The sequence below is a fragment of the Wasmannia auropunctata genome, unplaced genomic scaffold (assembly GCF_000956235.1).
Source record: "Wasmannia auropunctata unplaced genomic scaffold, wasmannia.A_1.0 LD336097.1, whole genome shotgun sequence".
Lineage (NCBI taxonomy): Eukaryota > Metazoa > Arthropoda > Insecta > Hymenoptera > Formicidae > Wasmannia > Wasmannia auropunctata.
Window position 1 is genome coordinate 1,789,866 of NW_012026793.1, and position 21,846 is coordinate 1,811,711.

Genomic DNA, 21,846 nt, shown 5'->3' on the forward strand with positions numbered 1-21,846 from the left:
AGGCAGGGAGTCGATCCGAGGAAGAAGGATCGGGAGCCGAGTGAAGCGGAGAAAGACGACGGGGATACAGAAGGAGGAAGAGAAGAGGCGAGGAGACGGGTGTCGAAGAGAGAAAAAGGGAAGGCACCGAGCGCGGAGAACGAAGTAAAACGAGATCAGGAGGATCCCGAAAAAAAAGGAGGAGTCAGGGAAGGGAGAAGAGAATATTAAGGACGTCGCGCGAGGAACGCGGCGCGGCGAGAGTGAGTGAGAACTGGCAGAAAGGAGAAAGGAGGAGCAGGAGGAGGAGGAGGAAGGAAGGAAAGAGGAGCGAGATGCGCCGAAGCGACGGAGACACGTAGGCGAAGCCAGCGTGCAAAAGGAGAAGTCGCGAAGATGAAGATGATCGAGAAGATGAAACGGTAGTTTCGTCAACCGTGATTAAACGAAGACACGGACGCCGTGCCATATTTAGCTCGTTGATCGCGATCGTCGCTTCTTGTCTTTTTCATTTTTAAGCGGCGAGTCACGCGTCAGGGAACACAAGTCTGAATTAAGAGCAAAGTTAATACATTTCTATACCGTGATAGAATCTACGTCGAATTTTTCAGGATCGCCTCGTCAAAACACTTTATATCAAATTAAGTATACAGCGTAAAACTTGTTCGTTGCAAGATTATCGATCTGAAAATTGATTATTTAATTAACCGGGATAGCAAAGATGCTATTTAAAAAAATTAAAATGTTAACACTTTATATCAAATTCAGTATACCGTGAAACTTTCATTGGAGGATTATTGATCTGATTTGCTATTTCATTAATCGGGACGGCAACGATATTATTTAAAAACTTAAAATGTTAACACTTTATATCAAATTGAGTATAGCGTGAAATTTTCATTGCGGAATTATCAATCTGAAAATTAATTATTTAATTAAACGAGATGGCGCAGGTAGTATTTAAAAAAATTAAATGTTAACTAACTTTCTGTAGCTAAAATAAGTAAATTATATAAAATATATTATATAGCAGGTACTATATAAAGTTTTTCAATAATAAAGCTCTTTTTTTCCTTCTTACGAAGCACGTCATTGCGCCCAGTTTTCTCACGAGTTTCAACGACGGCCGGGAGAGATTATCTCGTGCTCGCCCATCTCCGCGTGTTTCGCAAGTCGTCGCGGTCTCTTATATCGAACTCGTTGCCCGCCCTCAGGAAGAAACATCAAGTAAGGAGAAGGAGGAGGAGGAGGAGGCGGAGGAGGAGGTGGAGGAAGAAAGGTACAGAATATGTATGCGAGAGGCGAAGTTTTAATAACGCGCGCTTCCTCTTCCCTCCGGTTCTTACAAGTTGTCCGTTACTGCTTTACGAGCGGATAATTATAGGACGATCCGCGCGCGCACTAATGCACATGCAGAATTTCTTTTCTCGGGTGGGCGCCCCTTTCCGCGTTTCGCGTCGCAACGAGGGAGGAAGACGCGCGCGAGATCGGGCCAAGCAGGCTGACGGGAATGGAACGCCACACGCGGGACACGAGACATGGCTCCGGAGAGCGGGACAATTACGCGGACAGAGTGAACGATAAGATCAGAAAATATTAATGACGTTGCGACATCGGGATACACACCGGCGAGGGCTGGCGGGGTGCAGCGTCTGCATCCAGGAGCCTTGTAGTCGAACGTGCAGTTTTGTCATCGCGCTTGTTTTATTGTCATTCCACGCGACTGATGTGTGAGAAGATTAATAACGGAATTTTAACGAAACTTTTGACATGCATTATAACGATTTATTAACGCGAAATAAGTCAAAAACAAGGGGTTACGAGCTAAGCTAGGTTTTAATGCTAATATAAGAAGAATACTAGTCTTGACTATAAGTATAATATAGAAAGTACCTACATTTTATTGCATTTTCTTTGAAAAGGTAATAGTAAAAGCCAAAGGACAAAATATTAAAATTGTTATAAAAATAAGTATTAACAAAACTGTTTTTAATTTATTTTTCATTAGATATAGAATGTTTACGTCAATTTGTGGGGCCGCTTTACACCTATATGATCAAGGCTGTTATATTAAAGCGATAATAATACAATAATTTCGTTAATTTGATCTAACGAAGATTGAGACATCTGTCATGATCTTTTGCATTATTGTCCTGATTGTTTCACTATAATATCATTATTGTAGCAGAATTAAAACCAAGCTTGGTTTATAGCTCCTTGTTTTTATTTGTTGAATTTTAATCCGCTGACCCTTCGATATAATGTTTTTCAAAATATACAATATTTTAGTATCAACTCGCTTGTTCGCAAATAAAGATTGCGATTTATATATCTCTATTACGATACATTACATATAATTATGCACTTAATTTGTATTTTTCGAACGACCATCGGTTTTCCGTTCTACAATTAAAGGAACTAAACTGCGCCGCGAAGTTTCACATCCAATTTACAATTGCGTAAAACTGCACAAGCTTCGACGTTTATGCGAGTCGATGCTAAAAATGTCGAATCGCCGCAGCAGCAATCCGGTCTATAATATATACGTGCATCCGGTCGCACGGATGCGTTCCGAGACTGCTTTACTGCCGGCTTCGAAGGCAGGCCGCGTCGTTCCGCCAAAGTTTTCTCGTCGGGTAACGCGAATTCAATTAACCGTAAGCGCTTCTCTGCGGTCGACACGTGGGCGAGCGCGCATAACGCCATGCGGCATATGCATGCATGCGCGCGCGGTGCATCGCGCGAGGGGGACGCATGTGCATCCCCGGGTGGAGAATGCGCCAGTTACTGCGCAACGCGCGATATCCCGTGCGCACGTCGTCGTCTTTCTTTTTCAGCGGAGAAGCCTCATCCTCCTCCTCGCGGCCCCATGCCCCGCGACCGAAAGGGCAAATTGCTTCGATCCTTGTCTCAACTGCCCTGAAACCGCAATTGCCCAAGACCCGACAATTAAACGGCGCGCGGCACAGCGAGACGTGACGGGACGGGACGGGACTCACACCCGAGATGCGTCGTGCATGCCTTCGAACGTGGATAAGGATATGGGTACACTCGCGCTTTCAAAACTGACGAAATTGACGTGTAATAAAAAGGAAGAAAAGAAATTTCACCTCGAGTGAATGAATCTAACTCGGAAAATGAAGTACACGACTTTATCTTTTGTGTCTCTATACCCTTCCGGCGATTCGATTTTTGCTCGAGATATTCATAAATTTTGCTTCAAACAAATATACAGAATTCATCTTAATAAAAGATATAAAGACTACGTTCAGACTACGTATTACTGAGGATTGCGAATTAGAGATTAGAATTAGAACGAAATGGATTAAAATTAAAATTATCTGATTGATCAAATTCTAATCTTAAGTTCACAATTCTTTATTTCCAATCAATGTGTAATCTAGTACGGGCTTAAGAGAACCACTGGAAAATATTGTCAGCGTGACAATACAGTCGTCGCGCGTCGCTTGGAAATTGGGAAGGAATCCTCGAGGTGCACACGCACGCGGGAGAATGCGAGAAGTCACCGCGGATAATAGCTCTACGAGGACAGAACACGTATAGGGATCTCCGACTGACGGGATCGTCGAACACGTGATGAACGTGGTAGATTCTATCTGGATCGGCCCGCTGCCCAAATACTAATTGGAGACGGCTTTATTTATACCCCGCGATGCGGCCAGCACTCCCACAGTAGCTCACGTGCTTTACACGTGACATTCTACCGCCGCCGTCTCTGCCGATCGGATGGCCGTTTCGAAAGATTAGTCATCCGTCCTTATTGCGTGTAGATATTTTATTTTTGCAATTGAAGAGCTTGCCGCAACAATGGGCCGACCCACAACATATATGGTAGAATATATGATATCGGTAGAAATATAGATATATTTTTCCATCATTTCAATTTTGAAGTTCATTTTCTCCGTTTTTTTTTTACAAAATATAGATTAGTCCACGGTTACAGCAGGCAATTTCAATTCTAGACGCGCATAAAGTGCGTTTTATTTTTGTAATTTTAGAAGCAAAATTGTTAAAGATGCGCGAATGTCTTTTATCTATAGAGTAATAATTTTATTCAAAAATACTTCTATATTTATGGATTTGTTACACATTCTATATAATATTAAAATTAATAGGTTAGTTGAAAAAATATATTAAGTAACTTATTCAAAAATTAGAACGGTACAATCTGCAGTTTATATAAGTTTCTTTATATATTGCGAACGCGATAAGAATGCATGAGATCTTACGTCGTAATTATAAATGCTCGGGGCGTGCCTGGCAAATTTTCGCATTAATGTTAGGCAGATCGTTGTTTTGGATTACAAAAGCTCAACTCAAAGTGCGATTACGAGTTGAACGCGACTACTTCAGGGTCTCTCGTAAGAAAGACCTTATTCATGATGACACTCTTTTCACAGCAAGATAGAAAACTAAATTAATTTCAGACTTGATTTGTGTACGCTTCTCCGTGTGTTTTCGGATACTCCGTTAGCGTTTAAACGTTGTCGAGCGAGTAAAGCGTTCTTGGATTAAAAAAAAGAAAAAGATCTATCATCGTGAGTTCACGCGAGCGAGCGGGAAAACGGGAGGACAGCCGGCGGAAAAATAATACGGCGGCGGTGTGTAATGGCGCGGAAGTGCACGCCGGCCGATGCCAGGAGCAGAAGCGAGAAAGGGGAGGGGGGAGGGAAAGCGTTGTCTTTGCGCATTGCAATTCTGTTGTTCCGCGGAGGAGAAAGAGAGGAGGATTACCGCGTCGAGCGGCGAGATTTGCGGTTGGTTTCGCGAGAATAGTAAAAGGATATGCCTAACGCTATGCGGAGTACTTGAAAGTTATATTGCACCTATACGGTCTAAAGCCCCCTAAACGCCGGGGCCGCGCCGCGCCGCGCTGCTGAGAAGCGCCGAGCGCATTAACTCCGTGGAATTTTCATTTGAAATCCTTGCCACGAGACTGACCGACGTGCATTCCGCGCGCCCGTCGTCGTTAAATCGTGTCTCTAAGAGAGAGAGAGAGAGAGATCCGTTACCACCGGCGATTCTGATCGCGACGGTGTCTATCAGCATTTGGACCGTGGGTGGCTGTTACAAGCTGAGAACGCACTGTAATATCTATAATTTAGAGTGTTGAAATGAATAGAAAATTATTCTAATCCATCCTATAAACAGGTTTTATTCCAGGATAAAGTACAGGTAGACTGAAGGTTCGATCGTTACGAGCAACTGACGAGAAACAACTGTTCCAAATCGAGAGGGATCTCTGTACAAATGAAAGAGAGGGAATTTCATTAAATGCCGGGATCGGCATATAATCAATAATCTGTTTGGATAGGACTAATAAATGATTGAGGAACCTAAATTTAGGAAAGATATTTTAAGATAGAAAAAGGTAAATACATAAATCATGAATCTATAAAGGTTAGAAGTTAACGAAATTAAAATTAGAGTATTACTTTAGGTTTGTTGAAAAAACTTGCTTGTAAAAAAATTTATATGACATAGTTATGATAGAAATGCCTAAAGAAGGAATGAGCCTCAGTAAATATCTTCGAATGTGCATTCATTATCAAAAAAACATGTTTGCCAAGCGACTAAGAAATGAGTCGTAAGGCAATTTTCATTAAGGAAGAGATAGCATCAATGCTAGAAACAGTTTGCAAAACTATTCTCCGTGATATCCTACATGATGTTTTTTCTTGGAACCGTGTTGCAGCACATATATCGTTTTATTCGAATCGAATAATCGAATAATAAATACACGGAAAGAACAGTTTCGCTGAAATATTTTTAGATAAAAATTTAGTTAGATACAGCTCTGTGAAAATATTTTTTTAGGAAATTCTATCAAAATAACTATGTAGAACATTCAAGCTGATAACTAAAATGTCGAATTTTTTTTGCAACACATGCTCTTGAAACTCAAGCATTGTGCAAGCAATTATACATATTTCCTATGTGTATAATTATTTTGAAATCTCGACAAAATTATTTTCAAATCTGTATTTAGTTAAATTTTAAGATACTTCAGCAAAATCATTTTTTTTCCGATACATACTTTGTCTCTAATTCCACACAAATTCATACACATGTTACCTCGCCACTTCGCGTTATTAGAAACGTCTCCGTATCGAAAATCTCGGACACACAGCTTTTCTACATTTTTCCGACAATAAAATAATTGCATGTATCTTTATAGTGTATAGATTTTATAACGAATATTAACTTTTTCTCATTTCAATTCGATCTTAAGATTGACATGTGTGACTATAAAACCCTATATCGGTATTATCAAACATGTATTTCACTTGAGGGGAAATGCTGATCGATAGACGGATTGAGCGCGACAGATCGCTCGTTAGACAGTGCGTAAAGTTACGGGCGCGCGTGCACGCATGCAAGGCGTAAACGCGCGTCTGTGTCCGCCGCGCAGCCCGCTGTCGGCAGGGGTCCCGTCAAGACGGGCAACTTTGTAGGATCAACGATCAGCCTCGTACTGATCCTTTGATACCTGTCTTTCGTTTCACAAATTTGTAACAGATAATAATTTGTAACGGACGTTTTCAATTCTAAACGTACTTCGTCTTACACGTAACTTGTGCCACAGAAATAATACTTGATACTAAGAATTAAAAGCAGTGTTGCGCTTGTTAAATAATTAAAGATAATCTACATATAGATAAAATTTAACAATATTAAAGCCTGTATTGGATTACGCATTGGAAATTGAGAATTGGAGATTATAATTCAACTCATCAATGAAGTAGATTCAAATTAAATTGATCTGATTGGTTTCAGTTTACAATTCTCAAATTTGAATGCGTATAGCTTGATACGAGCTTGTTTTGCTTTTTATCTTTTAAATAATTTTGTCTAAATAATGCAAACACTGGTTAAAATATTAATTTCTATAACGCTGTAGAAAAAGTCGTTTCTCACTTATCATGCAGCTCTTTGGCAAATAAATAAGCACCCTCAATAATAATAATTTCAAATAAAGCTTTATATATACAACAAATAATAATAAGAATCGTTAAAATTCGGTCGAGACTAGACATGGATACCCTTCGCATTCCGGGACGGATATATTTTCTATTCGACCACGTTGAGGCTGTGGTAATATTTGTCGCAATGACTAATATTAAAGCTAATAATAAAAAAGATACACATTGAAAGACGGGCGTGCGTAAATAACAATAAGGCCGGCTTATGTGTACAACAAATAATTATATAGAGAACCGTAAAAATCGGCCAAAGTTAGATATTGCGCGCAATGCTTTTGTTTTTAGGGAAGCACTCTCAATTTTCTCAATTTATTGCATTTTCTCGGAAAAAGCCCAAGGAGAATTAACAAAATATTCAAATTATTAAAAAAATAAATATTACTTTTCGATCAAAATTGTTCTTTAATTTATTTTTCGTTAGACATAAGACGTTTACGTCAATTTGTGAGGGTACTTTATATTTATAACCAAGGCTGTATTTTAAGGACATACATTTTATATGCGCATTTGATAATATCTTAAACGTATAAAATAAACATGTCGATTCAAGTTCCCTACTTTATAAAATAAAGATTTAAGACTGTTCATTGCATTTTGCCGTCTGCATACGTGTACGTGAAACATATAAATCCTGTTGCCCAGCTAAGACATCCGGTTTTCCTGCGTTCACCACTCGCGTTTTCATCATGTTCACGAGGACATCGAGGACGCGCCGTGGATGCGCGTTTAATTATAGCCGGCGCGGTAGCGCCGGAACTAAGTGTTCCGATTTAACTCCTTATCGCTCGCATTAATCTGCCGATCCATCGGCGCCGCGATCGGAGAACGATCGTTCTCGCGTATCTATTTGTTTCAATACCAGGAGGAGAGCGCGGCTGCGTGCCGTGACCGCGAGAGGGGCGCGGCACGGCGCGCGGCGTCCTTTTTCTGGCCAAGGAGCCGGAGGTGCAGGTCGGCAGATTTTATCGCACAGGACATTCCTGTGCGCGGTACGTCCGTACGCCCGTCTGTCCCTAACTCCGTTTTGTATTTCGCTTTCCGCGATATATATACGCGGCTTATGCACCGGCGAGTGACTGTCAGTGCGAGGTCGTTTACGATTATATACGGATCTGTACTCCGTATTTTAATACCTCCTTTAAACTCCATTCATAATTATGTTTAATTAATTGTACTACGCGATAAATTTTGCCATATTTCTATTTTCTCCATGCAATTTTCTTCGGGATAAGATAAATTTTTGTATGATTAATGGCATTAGAGGATCTAGCCAGTGACACTTGGCAAGATGCTTATTGTTATAGTAATTGCTGATTTTTATTTCAATTCTTATAATTTGTCGATACAATTTAAGTCTGATTAAAATATAATCCAACATTTCGTATGCCCAACATTTTATGTTATTCACTTTTACATATCTAATTCAAAAGATAATCTGATAGATTGATTAAATTGATTGTCGAAAGTTAGAAATGCAAAATTACGCGTTCGAGTTGCTAACGCCCAACATTTTATGTTATTCACTTTTACATATCTAATTCAAAAGATAATCTAATAGATTGATTAAATTGATTGTCGAAAGTTAGAAATGTAAAATTACGCGTTCGAGTCGCTAACGCTTGAAAAATATCTATATACGTTCCATTGCGGGAAACCGCGGTTACCTCCTCGATCTTATACAACGCGGCGGAATCTTCCGCTTAAATTCGTTACGCTGACGAAGGTGTCTCTTCGAATACGATGTTATTAAGAATTCTTGAAATATGTTATATAAATAATTCAAAAATATCACTATCGCAGAAGATCAAGATTGTGATTTACGAACGGACCAGTTTCGCGTGTGGACGGATTGCCCTACATGCCGCGCGCGCGTCCGCGCGGGGCACGTCGAAGACGTAAACGAGCGTCGGCGGAGCGGAAGCATCGTCGAAAACCCGGAGGCCGGAGTGCGAGCGGAAAACATAATAATCCGGGCGCCCGGGTTGGGGTAATGATGATTACCGGGCACTCAGCTTCGCCCGGATTAATTTAACGGCGCTGTGCTCGTTGTCCCGCCACGCACGGCAGCCCGGCATGCGAGTCCGAAACGGCCGCCGTTCATTAGGCCTCCGTGCCGCTTTCCAATTCGGGCCGCGATGCGTTGAAGGCGATGAGCGAAGCGTTGCCTCCTCGCTTGCCTTCGGCGCGTGCACTGTGTGACATCGCTTATCGTAGACGATCGGATATATGTAAAAATTAATGGAATTTTTTTCTCAAATGTATACAATAATTACTAGAAAGATATGATAATTTTTTTTGGAAATGCTTGCCAATTTTTTCAAATTACGTCCATCTTTTTGATACTCTTATTGCGTCGGCTTTGGTTTGCTTAAATTACAAAATTCAGAATTATTTTGTTGGAACATCTTGTTGAAAAAGAAAGGAAAATTATGCCGTTAAGTTCAAAGATCATCGGGGATTAATACTATTACTACTCTTCATTTCATGAAGTATGTTGTATGAATAATACTCTCGATTTTAACAAGGCCACAAAAAAAAACGGGGTCACACTCCATCGCATTGTATACTTCGTATTACTGATTCGAAATTAAAGCGAACAAGTAAACTGCATCAACGTGTGCTCGCTCGACCCACCTGGTTTCTAGCATTCTCTCGGCGAAGCAACGGGAACGATAAGCGTCGTCGAAGCCGGGCGATAACGCGAAATCGCCGAGCGGTAAAGTACGTTGCTGAGTTGCCCGGCTCAAACTTTTCCACCGTCGTAAGAATTCCGCCACCTTCGGGCGGCCCGGCAAAAGTTTTCGCCTAAATTCCCGCGGGTGTCGTGCGTGCGTGTGTGTGTGTGTGTGTGTGTGTGTGTGTGTGCGCGCATGTGTATGTATTTGTATGAAGGAGAGAGCAAAGAGGGGGATAGAGGGATCGCCACAACGTTCTGCAACCACCGCCTGCCACCCTGTCATTCCCGTTCCTCCGTAAGGAACCGTCGCTACTAACACATCCCCGACAACATGGACGCCGTGGCACACGGGGGATGCCACTGCTGCGAGATTCGAATGAGGAATATCGATACATCGGTGTCGAAGAATAATGGAATTTAGATTAAACAGGGTGTCAGAAAATATGTATGAGGCGGCGGAATCAAGTGGAATAATTGAAGACTTTGAAATTATAAGAGGAGTGGTAAGACTTCTTTTTTTTTGTCAGAAGCAGGAAGATTAATTTTGAAGATGGATGCAGAAATGATAGAAAAATTATACAAAAAATACGGATAAGAAACATAAAAATATACATATATATAATTATATATATAAATACATAAAAATATATAAAGACATTGGTCTAATTTATTTCGTTAAGAATTAACATCTTATATAATTCTCTATATAATTTCTTTACATAAATCTTAACAGACTTTCGACTTTGAAAAAAATGCAATGATTTTAATAGATAGGTTCAACTCTCCGTTCATTTAAATGCGAATTCATATTTGTCACGTTGTAAACGATCGATTCTTCACCGCAGCATCCGTTATTTCCGACTCACATTCCCACGAATCGTCGCTCGTATAATTTGGCGAGCGCATTTCGAGCACCGGGACACGAACTCGCGATGATATCAGGCAATTTGCGCCCGCCCGTGCGTTCGCATTATCTCATTAATCTTTTTTTATCGCGCATTTCTGACGAGGACGCGCGCGTCGCGGTTCCCCTCGAAAATTAATAATTCCCAAAAGCTAATCCCGCGGTGGCAAACGAAATTTCTGCGCGAGATTCCTCCAAGGCTCCCTCTTCCGCCTCGCACCCTTTCGCCCCGGCGATCCACCGAGAGAAAGAGAGAGAGAGAGAGAGAGATCCACGGTGCCGGGGATCATGGTGTGCGTGAGCGCATACGGTCGCATATACACGCGCGGAACCTGGCGTCGACGTCGGCGGGCGCGCAAATGTGCGTGCTCTCGCGGCATTCACGTGAGAAAACTCCCTGGAGAAATAACCGAGTTGTATGTAATGCACGCCGAGGCATTGTAAGGGGGTGTAAAAGGCGATCCTGGTGGGGAAAGGAAGGAAAACGAGACGCCAAGAAGGAAGAGGAAGAAGAGAAAGAAGAAGAAGAAGAAAAAGAAGAAAACGAAGTGGAAGAGGGCGTCGGTCTTCCACCTTGCAGGTGCAAAATGCGCGTCGCCGCTTTCCGCCCTCTCGAATCCTCCTGACGCTTCCCTTCCCCTTCCCGTCATCTCCCTTACAACGACGTGTATTTATTATTTTATTAGCGCCGAGCGCGGAAGCTATGAAAGACCGAAGGCCCGAGCGGAAGGAAGAGGGCGTGAAGCGCAAGTGTTAATTCTTTAAGAGGTGCAATGAGCGTGCCTAATGACCCTTTCTCCACGAACAGCGAAGGATGAACGAATGGCTCGAATGGGAAACATTGGCAATTCGTTAATTATTATGTCAACTATCATTTTAATTCAGATAATTTTTTATGCCGACATTAGTATTTTTTATTATATTGAATTTTATTATATTGAATGCCGACATTAGTTTTTTTTATATTGAAGCTATATCTATATTGTAGTGTAAAACAAAAATGCGTGAAGTTGTAATCAAATTATAATAAAAAATGGTCCGTAAATTTCATTGAAAAAATATAAAAGAGTTATTTAGCAATTATTCTTCTCTATAACAAAAAATATAAAATATTTCCTCTGCACTTCTCAAAAGCACGTTCGTCGGACAAGTAACGCTGCAGCGGTGATGTCTTACACTGCGAAGAGAAATCGATCCTACCGTCAGTCGATAAAGCTTCAGAAGTCTAAGGGTAACTATTAATATTTATAAATTCATAGAAATAATAATTAATATGAAAAGACGTTTACAAGGACACAATATTTAAAACACGTTATGCAAAATGCAGACTATAAACATGCAAAGCACATAGAAATTGCTATTAAATTTTTTAATTAACGACAGACATTATTTAATTTTTATACTTTTTCCGATATTGCTGTCTTTCAAACCTTTTCCTAAAAATAAATGCTTTTCCTAAAAATGTGTTTCTCAACGTCTAACCCAAATATTCCAACCGTCAAGACTGATCCCTAACAACGAATGCCCGCAGCATTTATAATCACGCAACTCGCGGAGGGTTTACAATTTTTCTTGATAGATAAAAAGCCAATATCACGAGTGGGGCAGTTAAAAACGGTCGCGAAAGTTCAAATGAAACGTTTAAACGTTATATGCCGTCGGGGGCGACGACCTGGCCGGGTCGTATTTCAGATTTGGCCGATCCCGCCGATCGCCGGCGCGGCGCGCGGCTGTATGTGTATGCGCGCGCGAACGCACGCGTGTGAAACTTCCGAAGTTTATTAAATAATAAGCGAGTTAAGCCGACGCGGCGGTTGCCCGCTAGAGGCGGACATTTAAAGTGCCCGTCCGTGTCCACGTCCGTCCGTGCTAATTACCTAACCGTCGCACCGACCACCGGGCATCACACACCCGGTGGACAGGCGGCGAATCTCCGTCTGCGACGAGCGGACGAAATTAACCGGCGCGATCATCGCCAAGCGCGCGCGATGCGCGCCTCGATCGATATTATATCCGTTCGCGCCCGCGCGCGACTGACACAATTTCCATTCTGCGACGCTGTCAATTAGCGGTGCGCCGTAACGTGCCGGCGGATTCGGCAAGGCGCGCACCGCGAATCGTCGACTTCGCCGCTTGTCATTTCCATACGTTTTCACGTGCGAGACCGCGTTCAAGCGGCGGCAAGCCGTCAACGGAGGATTTATGTCCATTTCTACCAATGCAGATTAATATGGGTTAATTCAACACTCTCTTTATCCTTTTCTAATTTTTAGAACTAAAAACAGGTAAAAAGTAAGTTAAATTTTAATCTACATTAATAGAAATGAATATTAAAATACTCGCAATAATAAAAATTTCTAAATTCGATAATTATGTTTGGCTAGCAATCATTTAGTTAATTCTAGGTGAATTTTACTTCAATAAAATCTCGATTTGAAGGGGAAGGGGAGATATAATGTTATAAATGTCAAGATATTTAATGTTATATAAATTGAAAAGTAGCACAACATTTTAATTAAGTTTTGTAGATAAAGTCATTTTCGGTTTGCTAATGCGAAATGTTAGTCCGTTAAATCCACTCAAACTAATCAAACGTAACTTAATCGGAGCCTCGTAATTACGATCGCTAATTATTACAATCATTAAATTACAAGAATAATGAAATTGCAACTCCTCATCACTTATTCCGGCTTCTTAAGGATGCCGGGCCGAAGATAGGCTATGCTCTCGCCGAATAATGGATGATGAAACTCTGGGAGCTTCCTTAGGGTCCAAAGACGGACGCGGGTTAAATTTTCAACGTGTCAACTGAGATTGTTACAAGCCGCGGATTGGCGTTGGCGATTCAGCGAAGGCAGGCCGCACGACGCAATCCCACGATCAATGCGAAAACGCAGGAGAAATTATGATATTCATTTGCGCGCGTTACGCACGAGTCCTATCTGTTCCGAAATCCCGCATGATTGAAAAGGGCTCCATTGACTGATTACGAATTAATTACGATTGACTAATTGCAATTTAAAGTATGCAGTCCCATTAATCGATTCGTTGTGTAATTCATTTACTCGTGAATTATTAATTATTTATCTCATTTCGGACTTTCAATAATTGATCGGCTAACGAAACAAGTAAAATCGCAATTATTTGTCCGGCGGCCGTTATTAAAATAATACCCGGCTTAATTTGAGTAATGTTGATTATATACATTATAAAGACATCATTGCCATTAATAAAACGCGTACATATCTGTCAATATTCTTCCTATTGACGAAATGTCCGGCTATAACTGTACTTTTTCTACTTAAATAATGTATCTATTTCTGCATCAGAAGTTTGATGTAAAAATTTTAGATATGAGTTATTCATCAATACTACATATATATCCGCGAAACATTTCTCGGAAGATTTTTCATTTAGAAATAATCTGATATCGCGCACACAGATAAAGCGCCGTGGACTATGATACTCGATCTCAACAAACGAAACTCGCGCGATCGTCCGAGGTTAATCCGTTTTCGAGCCGATTCTCCTCCCGCTGGAGATAAACATCTGAAATGAATTCGGGTGGGTGGCTCGCGGGGGTGGCGAGCCGGCGACCGGCGAGGGTATAGTAGATGGCTAAATTAAGAGCACACAGAGGCAAGAAGGGAGGCATAGCCTTCGGGCAAAGCCCGAAACGAGAGAAACGAGTCGAACGCTCGTAATGCGAGGCGCTTAAAGTTGCAATGGGTCTCCAGAGTATAGAGGGTGGAACAGGGGGAGGGGGAGGGGAGAGTTACGGAGGTGGGTGTAGGCGAGAAGGGGGAGGTGGGATGAGCCGGATCAAGTGACTGACTGACTGGAACCGAAAAGAGATGCGACCCGCCTAAGAGATTGGGATCTCTGCGAATCCGAGAATGCCCGCCGGGATAGCCCAAACTTGCCCACGACTGCCTCTTACCGATGTTGGGTGACTCTCTCTTTCTCTCTTCCTCTCTCTTTCCTCGTCGTGATAAGCAGCCCCTCAGAAGTGCGGTCGCGAAGGGTTGAAACGACTTCGTTTTAATTCAAGACGATTCCGCGCGAGTTTTGACTTTGTAAAATTATCCTCTTTGCGAAGCAGGTTTATTACTTCTTCTATCGCGCTTTTAATCCTTAGCGAGTTGCTGTATACCAAGATTGAGATGTTTACAATACATAATTTTATAATTACATTAAATATTGATAAACATGTTAAAATTAATATGAAAGTCAATTCTTTTTCTGGTAACTAAATTGAATTAAAACAACAAGTATATTATATATACAAGAATTGCACTCCTCCCATTTTGAATTCTTCCGTAAATAAATTTCATATACCATATATAAAAGCTTTTGTGTGCGCGATTCACGACTTTTCAGAAACTGCAGAGTCGATAAATTATTTATTTTTAAATGCTATTTTGCATTTTTTGAAGCAAAATACCTACTGTGAGTACAGTAGTCCTGATTCGTCCTGAATGAATTTTGCCAAACTCAACTGTCCTTGGTAAAGTACTATTTTCATTTCGGATGTAGTGGAAGATGCCGAGGGAGAAAGAGACGGGGAGAAAGAGGTTGGAGAGCTAACTTGAAGGGTTAATTAAGTGTTTGCTCGTCCGACGAGCTCTCGGCTTGCGCATCTCTAAGTACAAACTACTACTGCCACATGTACAAACGGCAACGTCTGGTAACCACCATTAAATCTAGTCCTTTCATACTGCATACAGCAGCGCGCCTGCTACACATTCCCTTTGTATGTCCCGTGCGAACTTATCCCCGATTTAAATCCTCCCTCCTTCCCTCCTCCTGATGCGGGAGAAAGCGCGATGAAAAGGAAAAAAAAGTAATGTGCGGCCGCGGCAATTTGCGGGAATTATTTTTTAAGCGCTTACATCTAATTTGCCGTTAGTCTTGGGTGGCATGCTAACGTATTATTTATTACTGCCTACGATAAACGTCGAAAAAAAAAACGGAGGTTTAAAAATACGTAAATATGATGTTACTCAATTTTTTATAAATAAATGAACCCGGCCATCATATCGGTTAAATCAGAAAAATACAAATAGGATTACAAATATAGATTACAAATTGCATAAATCACAATTTTTAGGTGTGCGTAAGTGGATCCTTACAGTGTACGCGGACCCTTTCACAGGCACGTTTGCAGTCAACGAGCTTTATCGGATGAAGTTTCCCGCTGAGAGCCGCGACGCTTCAATCAGTTCCGAGAAAGCGAACGATCGCACGAATCCTGCGGCAAAATGAGCGTTGGTGCGTCAATAGATCCTAAAACATTACTCGATGCCACCAGAGAGAGGGAGAGAGAGAGAGAGAGAGAGAGAGAGAGAGAGAGAGAGAGAGAGAGAGAGAGAGAGAGAGAGAGAGAGAGAGAGAGAGAGAAAGAGGAAGGGAGGAAGAGAGGAAGGAAGCGGCCAAGCCCTTTGGTGGACGTATCGCAGAACGGAAGCTGGCACTAAAGGGACACATTTACGTCTTCCCAGGAGTGCGTTAGCTAGCTGGCTAGCCGTCGGCCAGGCTGGCTGACCGACCGTCCGACCCCAACCCCTCGTCGGCGACCTCCCTTTCGCCAACCCCAGGGCCGGCCGGTCAACGGCTCGCCACCAGTTCTCATCTCAAGCTCAATCCTTCTGTTAGTCCGTGCTAATCGAATCACCGCGTATATAAGCGTATGTCGAATTCGCGAAACGGAAACTCCGTTGACCATCAGGAAAGCGGTAATCCTCCAATTATTGCGCCAGTCATCGGGGAGCACCGGCGGTTGGGTGAGCCGGACGTCGAGAAGTCTCGCGAATTTCCGGCAAAGTGATGGTCGGGCATTTCCGCGAAATTTTCTCGCTGACGGATCGAACGATTTTCAATCTTGGGCTTGGGTGAATGATTATCTAAAGATGACGTTAAAATGCAAAATATATAAGACGATTAAATTTTCTCGCGATGCAACTCTACAAAGTATATCGCGCGTTATCATACGATTGAGTCAACAAATTCATACTATTATCAGAGGTTGCAAAACAAAATACTGAAAAACGGAATAAAAAGTTATTCCTGCATTAATTGTAATTTTATTCCTGCAGGTTTCAACTTATTTTTAGGTAAATTTTACATGAGAGAAATTTTGCAAGAGAGAAATCCTAATCCGTTTTCCTCGGTGAGTGACAAAGATTACTGAAATTATTCTATGACGATCGCCTTTGAATTTAGCGAAAGATCTTCCCTGCACAGCGTGCGCCTGTGGTCCTCACGGATTTATCTGCCGAGGACTAGTCTACCCGCGCTACGGAGCCGGCGAGAGATTAGTCAACTTAAGTCGGCTCAATCCCCTCCGTCCCTTACCCAAAGCTTTGGCTGTTACAAGGTAATCGAATTACAGAGAGCATATGTCGAATGCATGGGGAGCCATTGTATCTGTGACTCGCGCGCGCCGAGAAGGTAGATGAGAGCATTGTCTATTCGCCCACTAAGCCGCGGGGAAACCCGATTTCTCTCTCTCTTTCTCGTTCGAGAATTTCGCGTTAGGGTATTTATTTATGTTTTGCATTGAAAAATACACTATATGCGCAACACAAAGCGAGAAACGAGGAACGAGAAACGAAACGGTCTAATAAACGATTTCCGACGGTGATTCGAAAGGAAATTTAATTCACCCTGAACCCCTCAAATCGTTGCAAAATGGGTCGAACCGTGCGCTGTGCGTCGAAGGCTTTCAATCTCGCTTGAAATATTCGCAAAGAGAATTGGATATACTGAAAACACTTCGACCTAAATGCATCGAAGTTGTTTCGAGGCGACTCTCCGGGCCCATCGAGCATAAAAGCGACGGTGCCCCCACTGAGGTCAATTCTACTCTGTACTTATGTCCCTTCGACGTCGACGAGGCGAAAACCGCCTCCGTTCGAGAACATCATTCGAACGCCGTAATTCAAAGTTTCTCGTATAAAAGTCTTCTTAAATCCTTCCGTCTCGGAACCTACCTCGTTTGCCGTTTGAGGACTTTATCCATCACGAATTTTCTGCCAGTCAGAACGAGCAATCTCTAACGCGAGAGGGTAGCGACCCCTTTTTATCGCATGGTAGGACGCCTATTAGAGTCTACGGATCACCGAGTGTCTTTATGCGGATCTAGGCGACCCCAAACGCGGTCAATCGTTTTAAAACGAAAAGCCAATTAAAACTATGAGAAAGTTTCCAATCAGGGTAAGTGTCAAATTACAAGGATCCCGCTTGTCAAAGTATGACACATTACATGCTATCTGTCTGGAAACTTAACGAGTGAACATGACTCACCGCTGTCGAGGCTGTTCTGATTCTCTAGATCTGGGCCTTGGACGGAAGTTGACCTGCCATCCTGCAGATAATCTGACAAAACAGAAAACACGTTACAATTAGCACAACATTAATTATAAGTATATCCATCTTACAAGAATTGAATTTGATCGACTATCAGATGCAGATAATAATTTAAATTATTAATTTAAATTCTCGAAATTATTTACATGAAAAAAATTGCTTCGAAAGCCAATTTTGAATTTTGTTTCATAAAAACAGCATTCTCGTTTCGAGAAGATTCACATCTTCGGGAAACTCACATTTAAGCGTTAAGATTCGGATTTGACGAAGGTGTCTTCGCGGGCAGTTACATCATTCTCTCAGCGTCTCCCGTCTAGCGCCTGGCGCCGAGATCCGCGCGTCCGTAACCCGCCGGGCTCTTAATAGGGATTCCGCATTGAAATTTCATGGGATTTCGGGCGATCGAGCGGAACGAGCTCGGAGCGGCGGCGGCGGCGGTGGCGGCGATGGCAGCGGCCTATGCCTCTGCGCCGCAGATGATGCCGCTTGCGCGCGCGGACGCGAATAATACGGGAAAGGGTGGAAAAGAGCGGCGCGGCGGTGATCCCGCGGGAGCCATACCCCGGTGATATTGGCTCCCACAGCCCATTCCTGCGCATAGGAGACCCGAAACCGCCTTGGACCAACGTATCCACGCGAGCGCGCGCGCGGATACGCGTACACACGTACTCGCGTACATGGGAGGAAGACCGGCCAAAATTCAAATTTCCCATCGGGATACGCGCGACTTTAAGCACAACTTGCGGGGAAACAACCGCGGCGGCCGAAGCGGCCACCAGGTTCGCATCGATAATCGAACTTTACGGCGTCCGCATCCGATACGACGGAAAAAAATTGCACCGCGCGTCTCCGCGACGGTACAGTGATACAGCCCTAGCGAGGTTGGCACACCACACAGGCCGGTCGACGTGGTTTATCGCGCGTTTTTATTAGCGCGCACCGATGATAAAATATTTGCGTGCATTCGCGGCTTCCGTATGAACTTTTCATACGTCGGAGGATTATTTTTTATTTAGACGCTGTAATATCGAGTGGGCGACACAAAGCGATCGTGAGAGATTGAAATGAATTTTACAAAGAAGCTGTCCGAAGTCAATACGAGATATATAGACGATTTGAGCATCCCGTAGAAAAATTTAATACTGTAAATTTTAAATTGGTTAGTAATTAATTACTTATTTTGAGTATTAATTTAATATATCTACAGTAAATTTCTTTAAAGGATTTTTTGGTCTCAAAAAAAACCGTCCTTCCCTGAAATTTAATACTCGAAGATATTGATTAATTACTTATTTTCGAGTATTAAATTGGTCAATATTAAATTGGTCAGTATTAAGTTGACCAGTATTAAATTGAGCAATATTAAATTGATCAGTATTAAATTGGATTTCTTTGAAAGGATTATTCTTCGACAATTTGAATAAAAATATAAAAAAAACAGCTACAGAAAATATAAACAGCGGAGAAAAACAGCCATACGTATTTTTCTCAGCGAGAGAAACACAATTACAGTTGTATCGCGCCGGGATCAACAGCTAAATCTCCTAAAGACACTCACGAGTCGCAATCCTTAGTTAATTCCTCTTTCCGTGCGCCGCTTCCTACAACGCGAAAATAACTCACTGATAAGACGATATCCGAGGAAACCGCGGGGCGGAATAAAACGTTAAGACCGCGGTGGAAACGAAAAGCCGCGTGGCACTCAAGCTGCTGGAATTATCATCGCTCGTAAGTCACGGCGCGAACAACTGCAGCTGCAACGATGCACGGCGCGACGCGGCGCGGCGCGGCGCGAGCTAGCGCGCGCGCGAGCTCGCGCTCGGTTCGCGGCGCTTCGGGGACGAGATAACTCGTATAAATAACCCGGAAGTCCGCGGTGCACAATAGTCCCTTTTTTTTTACGAGTATGACTTTTGGGAGTTCCAAGGCTGCACGCTTGGGACGCCGCGTTGGTAATCAGTTCGTCGTTGTTACCGAAATGCACTGAGCGAACCAGAAAAAAAAAAGAAAAAAGGGAAAAGAGGAAAAAAAAGGAAGTCTCCCGCCCTCTCTCTCTCTTTCTCCTTCTCTTTATTCACTCTTCTAGGCACACAATCGCGAATTTGTGCGGCGTCCTAGATTGTACGTCGAATATTTAATTCGCGCCGCGAATCGCGTAACGAGAAACCGCGCGCGCCCGAGCGCTCTCTCTCTCTCTCTCTCTCTCTTTTTCTCTCTCTCTCTCTTTCCCGTTCTCCAAAATCGTTTCGTATCACCGTCATCCGATACCGTCATTCGATACAAATCGAACCATTACGTCCGACATTCCGCGCGCGGCGTGAATGTTATCGAGTGACACGGACGCGTGTTGCGGACAACGTAAAATCGTAATATTCTTGCATCATTGGTCGCGCGCGGACGGACGAGCGCTTGGCGCGCGCGTGCACAGGACGTACGCAACAAATAAATTTGCCAATTAAAAAACGAATTCGAGCCGCTACCGCCGCCGCCGCCGCCGCCGCCGCCGCGCCGACGACGTGGGGCCCGCCGACGCGCGCGGCACGAAATATAAAATAAAAATTTCAGGTGGGATATAAAAGTTTTTTTTTTTTGTGGAAAAACAAACTCTCCGCGAGACTCTCGCTCTACTCTGTTCAACGGGACGCAGGGAAATTGGAAAAAAAAATACACGGGGATTTTCCTTCGCGAGAAATAATCATTTTGTCGCTCTCTCTTTTTCGAGAAAAAGGATGAAAACGCGCGCGCGAAAAAAAAAACCGCGCGCGGTGTAACTAGCCGCACACACGCTAATTTCTAGTCGTCAGGTATTTATTATTTTATTATCCTTAGATGCAAAATTAATCCCGCGCCGCTTTTATGTTTAAAGCAAACGTATGCGTTTTTACGTTTTTTTTTCCCATCGCGAACTCCCGTTGTGCGGAAGCGTATGCGCGCGTGTTATGATACACCGACACTGCGCGGAATACGAAAAATTCTTTTAACGCGGATAACGTGGGTATTTCAACGTGATTCTCACTTCGCGCGGAGCGCGAAGCGGAGCGGGGGGGGGGGAGGAGGGGAAGGGAGAGCGATAATTTAATTCGCAGTAAAAAAAAATGTAACCGCAATTTCTACACGATATGCGACATACATTAAACGCGCCGTGTCGGTCAGATATTACGCGTAAATACTGGGGGAGATCGATTGTCCAACCGCCGCGACGTCCAGCATCATTTTTCACGGCGCTCGCGCACCCCCCGGTGCTGTCGTCATTGTGGTGCACGCGCGCGTATACACACGTACATACGTATATTATATGTACACACAAGTACACGCGTATGTATATGAATTTTGGGAATTCGACGGAACGGCTAGCAAAGCTGTTGGGAACCGGTTTTGGTTTTGTATTAGCATGTAACTCCGGCAGGAGTTGAAGTTGCGATGGCTTGTGGGTGGTCGGGCGGCGGCAGGGAGGGTAATTACCTCCTTGGGGAGCGCCCTCTCCACGGCGTAGCCCGGTATAGCCCCAGCACGGGTACAGAGGCTTCCCACTGCTCCCAGTGGTCCCGCGGGATCGCGCCAGTGGCTCTCACGGTCGCCGGTTCTCATTTCGCCCGGAATTGGATCCTTCCGTCCGAGGAGGACGGCGAAAAGGGGAGGGAAAAGATTGCGGCACTTAAAATGGAGTGTCGAATGTATTTCGTATAGCTAGCACATCAAAGGCAAAGTATAAAAAAAAATACTTAGGTATACCAACGGCAATTACGAGTACCATATCATTATTCGAGTAACGATTTTTCTGTTTTCGACATTCAGATAGATATACACTTTGAAAACAAATGTCTACCGAGGGTTATATCTCTTTTGAAAGAAGGAATTTGTACTTCACGATTTTTTGTAATCGTGCGTAGGTTTTACCAATAAATTGTATAGAG

At 43.0% G+C, this 21,846-nt stretch overlaps 1 protein-coding gene and 1 long non-coding RNA gene across 2 annotated transcripts in view; one reads left to right on the plus strand and one right to left on the minus strand.

Annotated features, from left to right (window-relative positions):
* Positions 1-21,846, minus strand: part of LOC105462602 (zinc finger protein 423 homolog) — an 84,174-nt gene that overhangs the window by 39,596 nt on the left and 22,732 nt on the right. Inside the window, exon 4 of the mRNA XM_011709304.1 lies at positions 17,870-17,941. Within this exon, the coding sequence (XP_011707606.1) occupies positions 17,870-17,941 (72 nt within the window). The remainder of the gene's footprint in view (positions 1-17,869; positions 17,942-21,846) is intronic.
* LOC105462570 lies at positions 12,606-13,914 on the plus strand. The gene is made up of 2 exons (XR_976076.1): positions 12,606-12,856; positions 13,264-13,914. It is a non-coding gene; the product is annotated as an uncharacterized LOC105462570 (long non-coding RNA).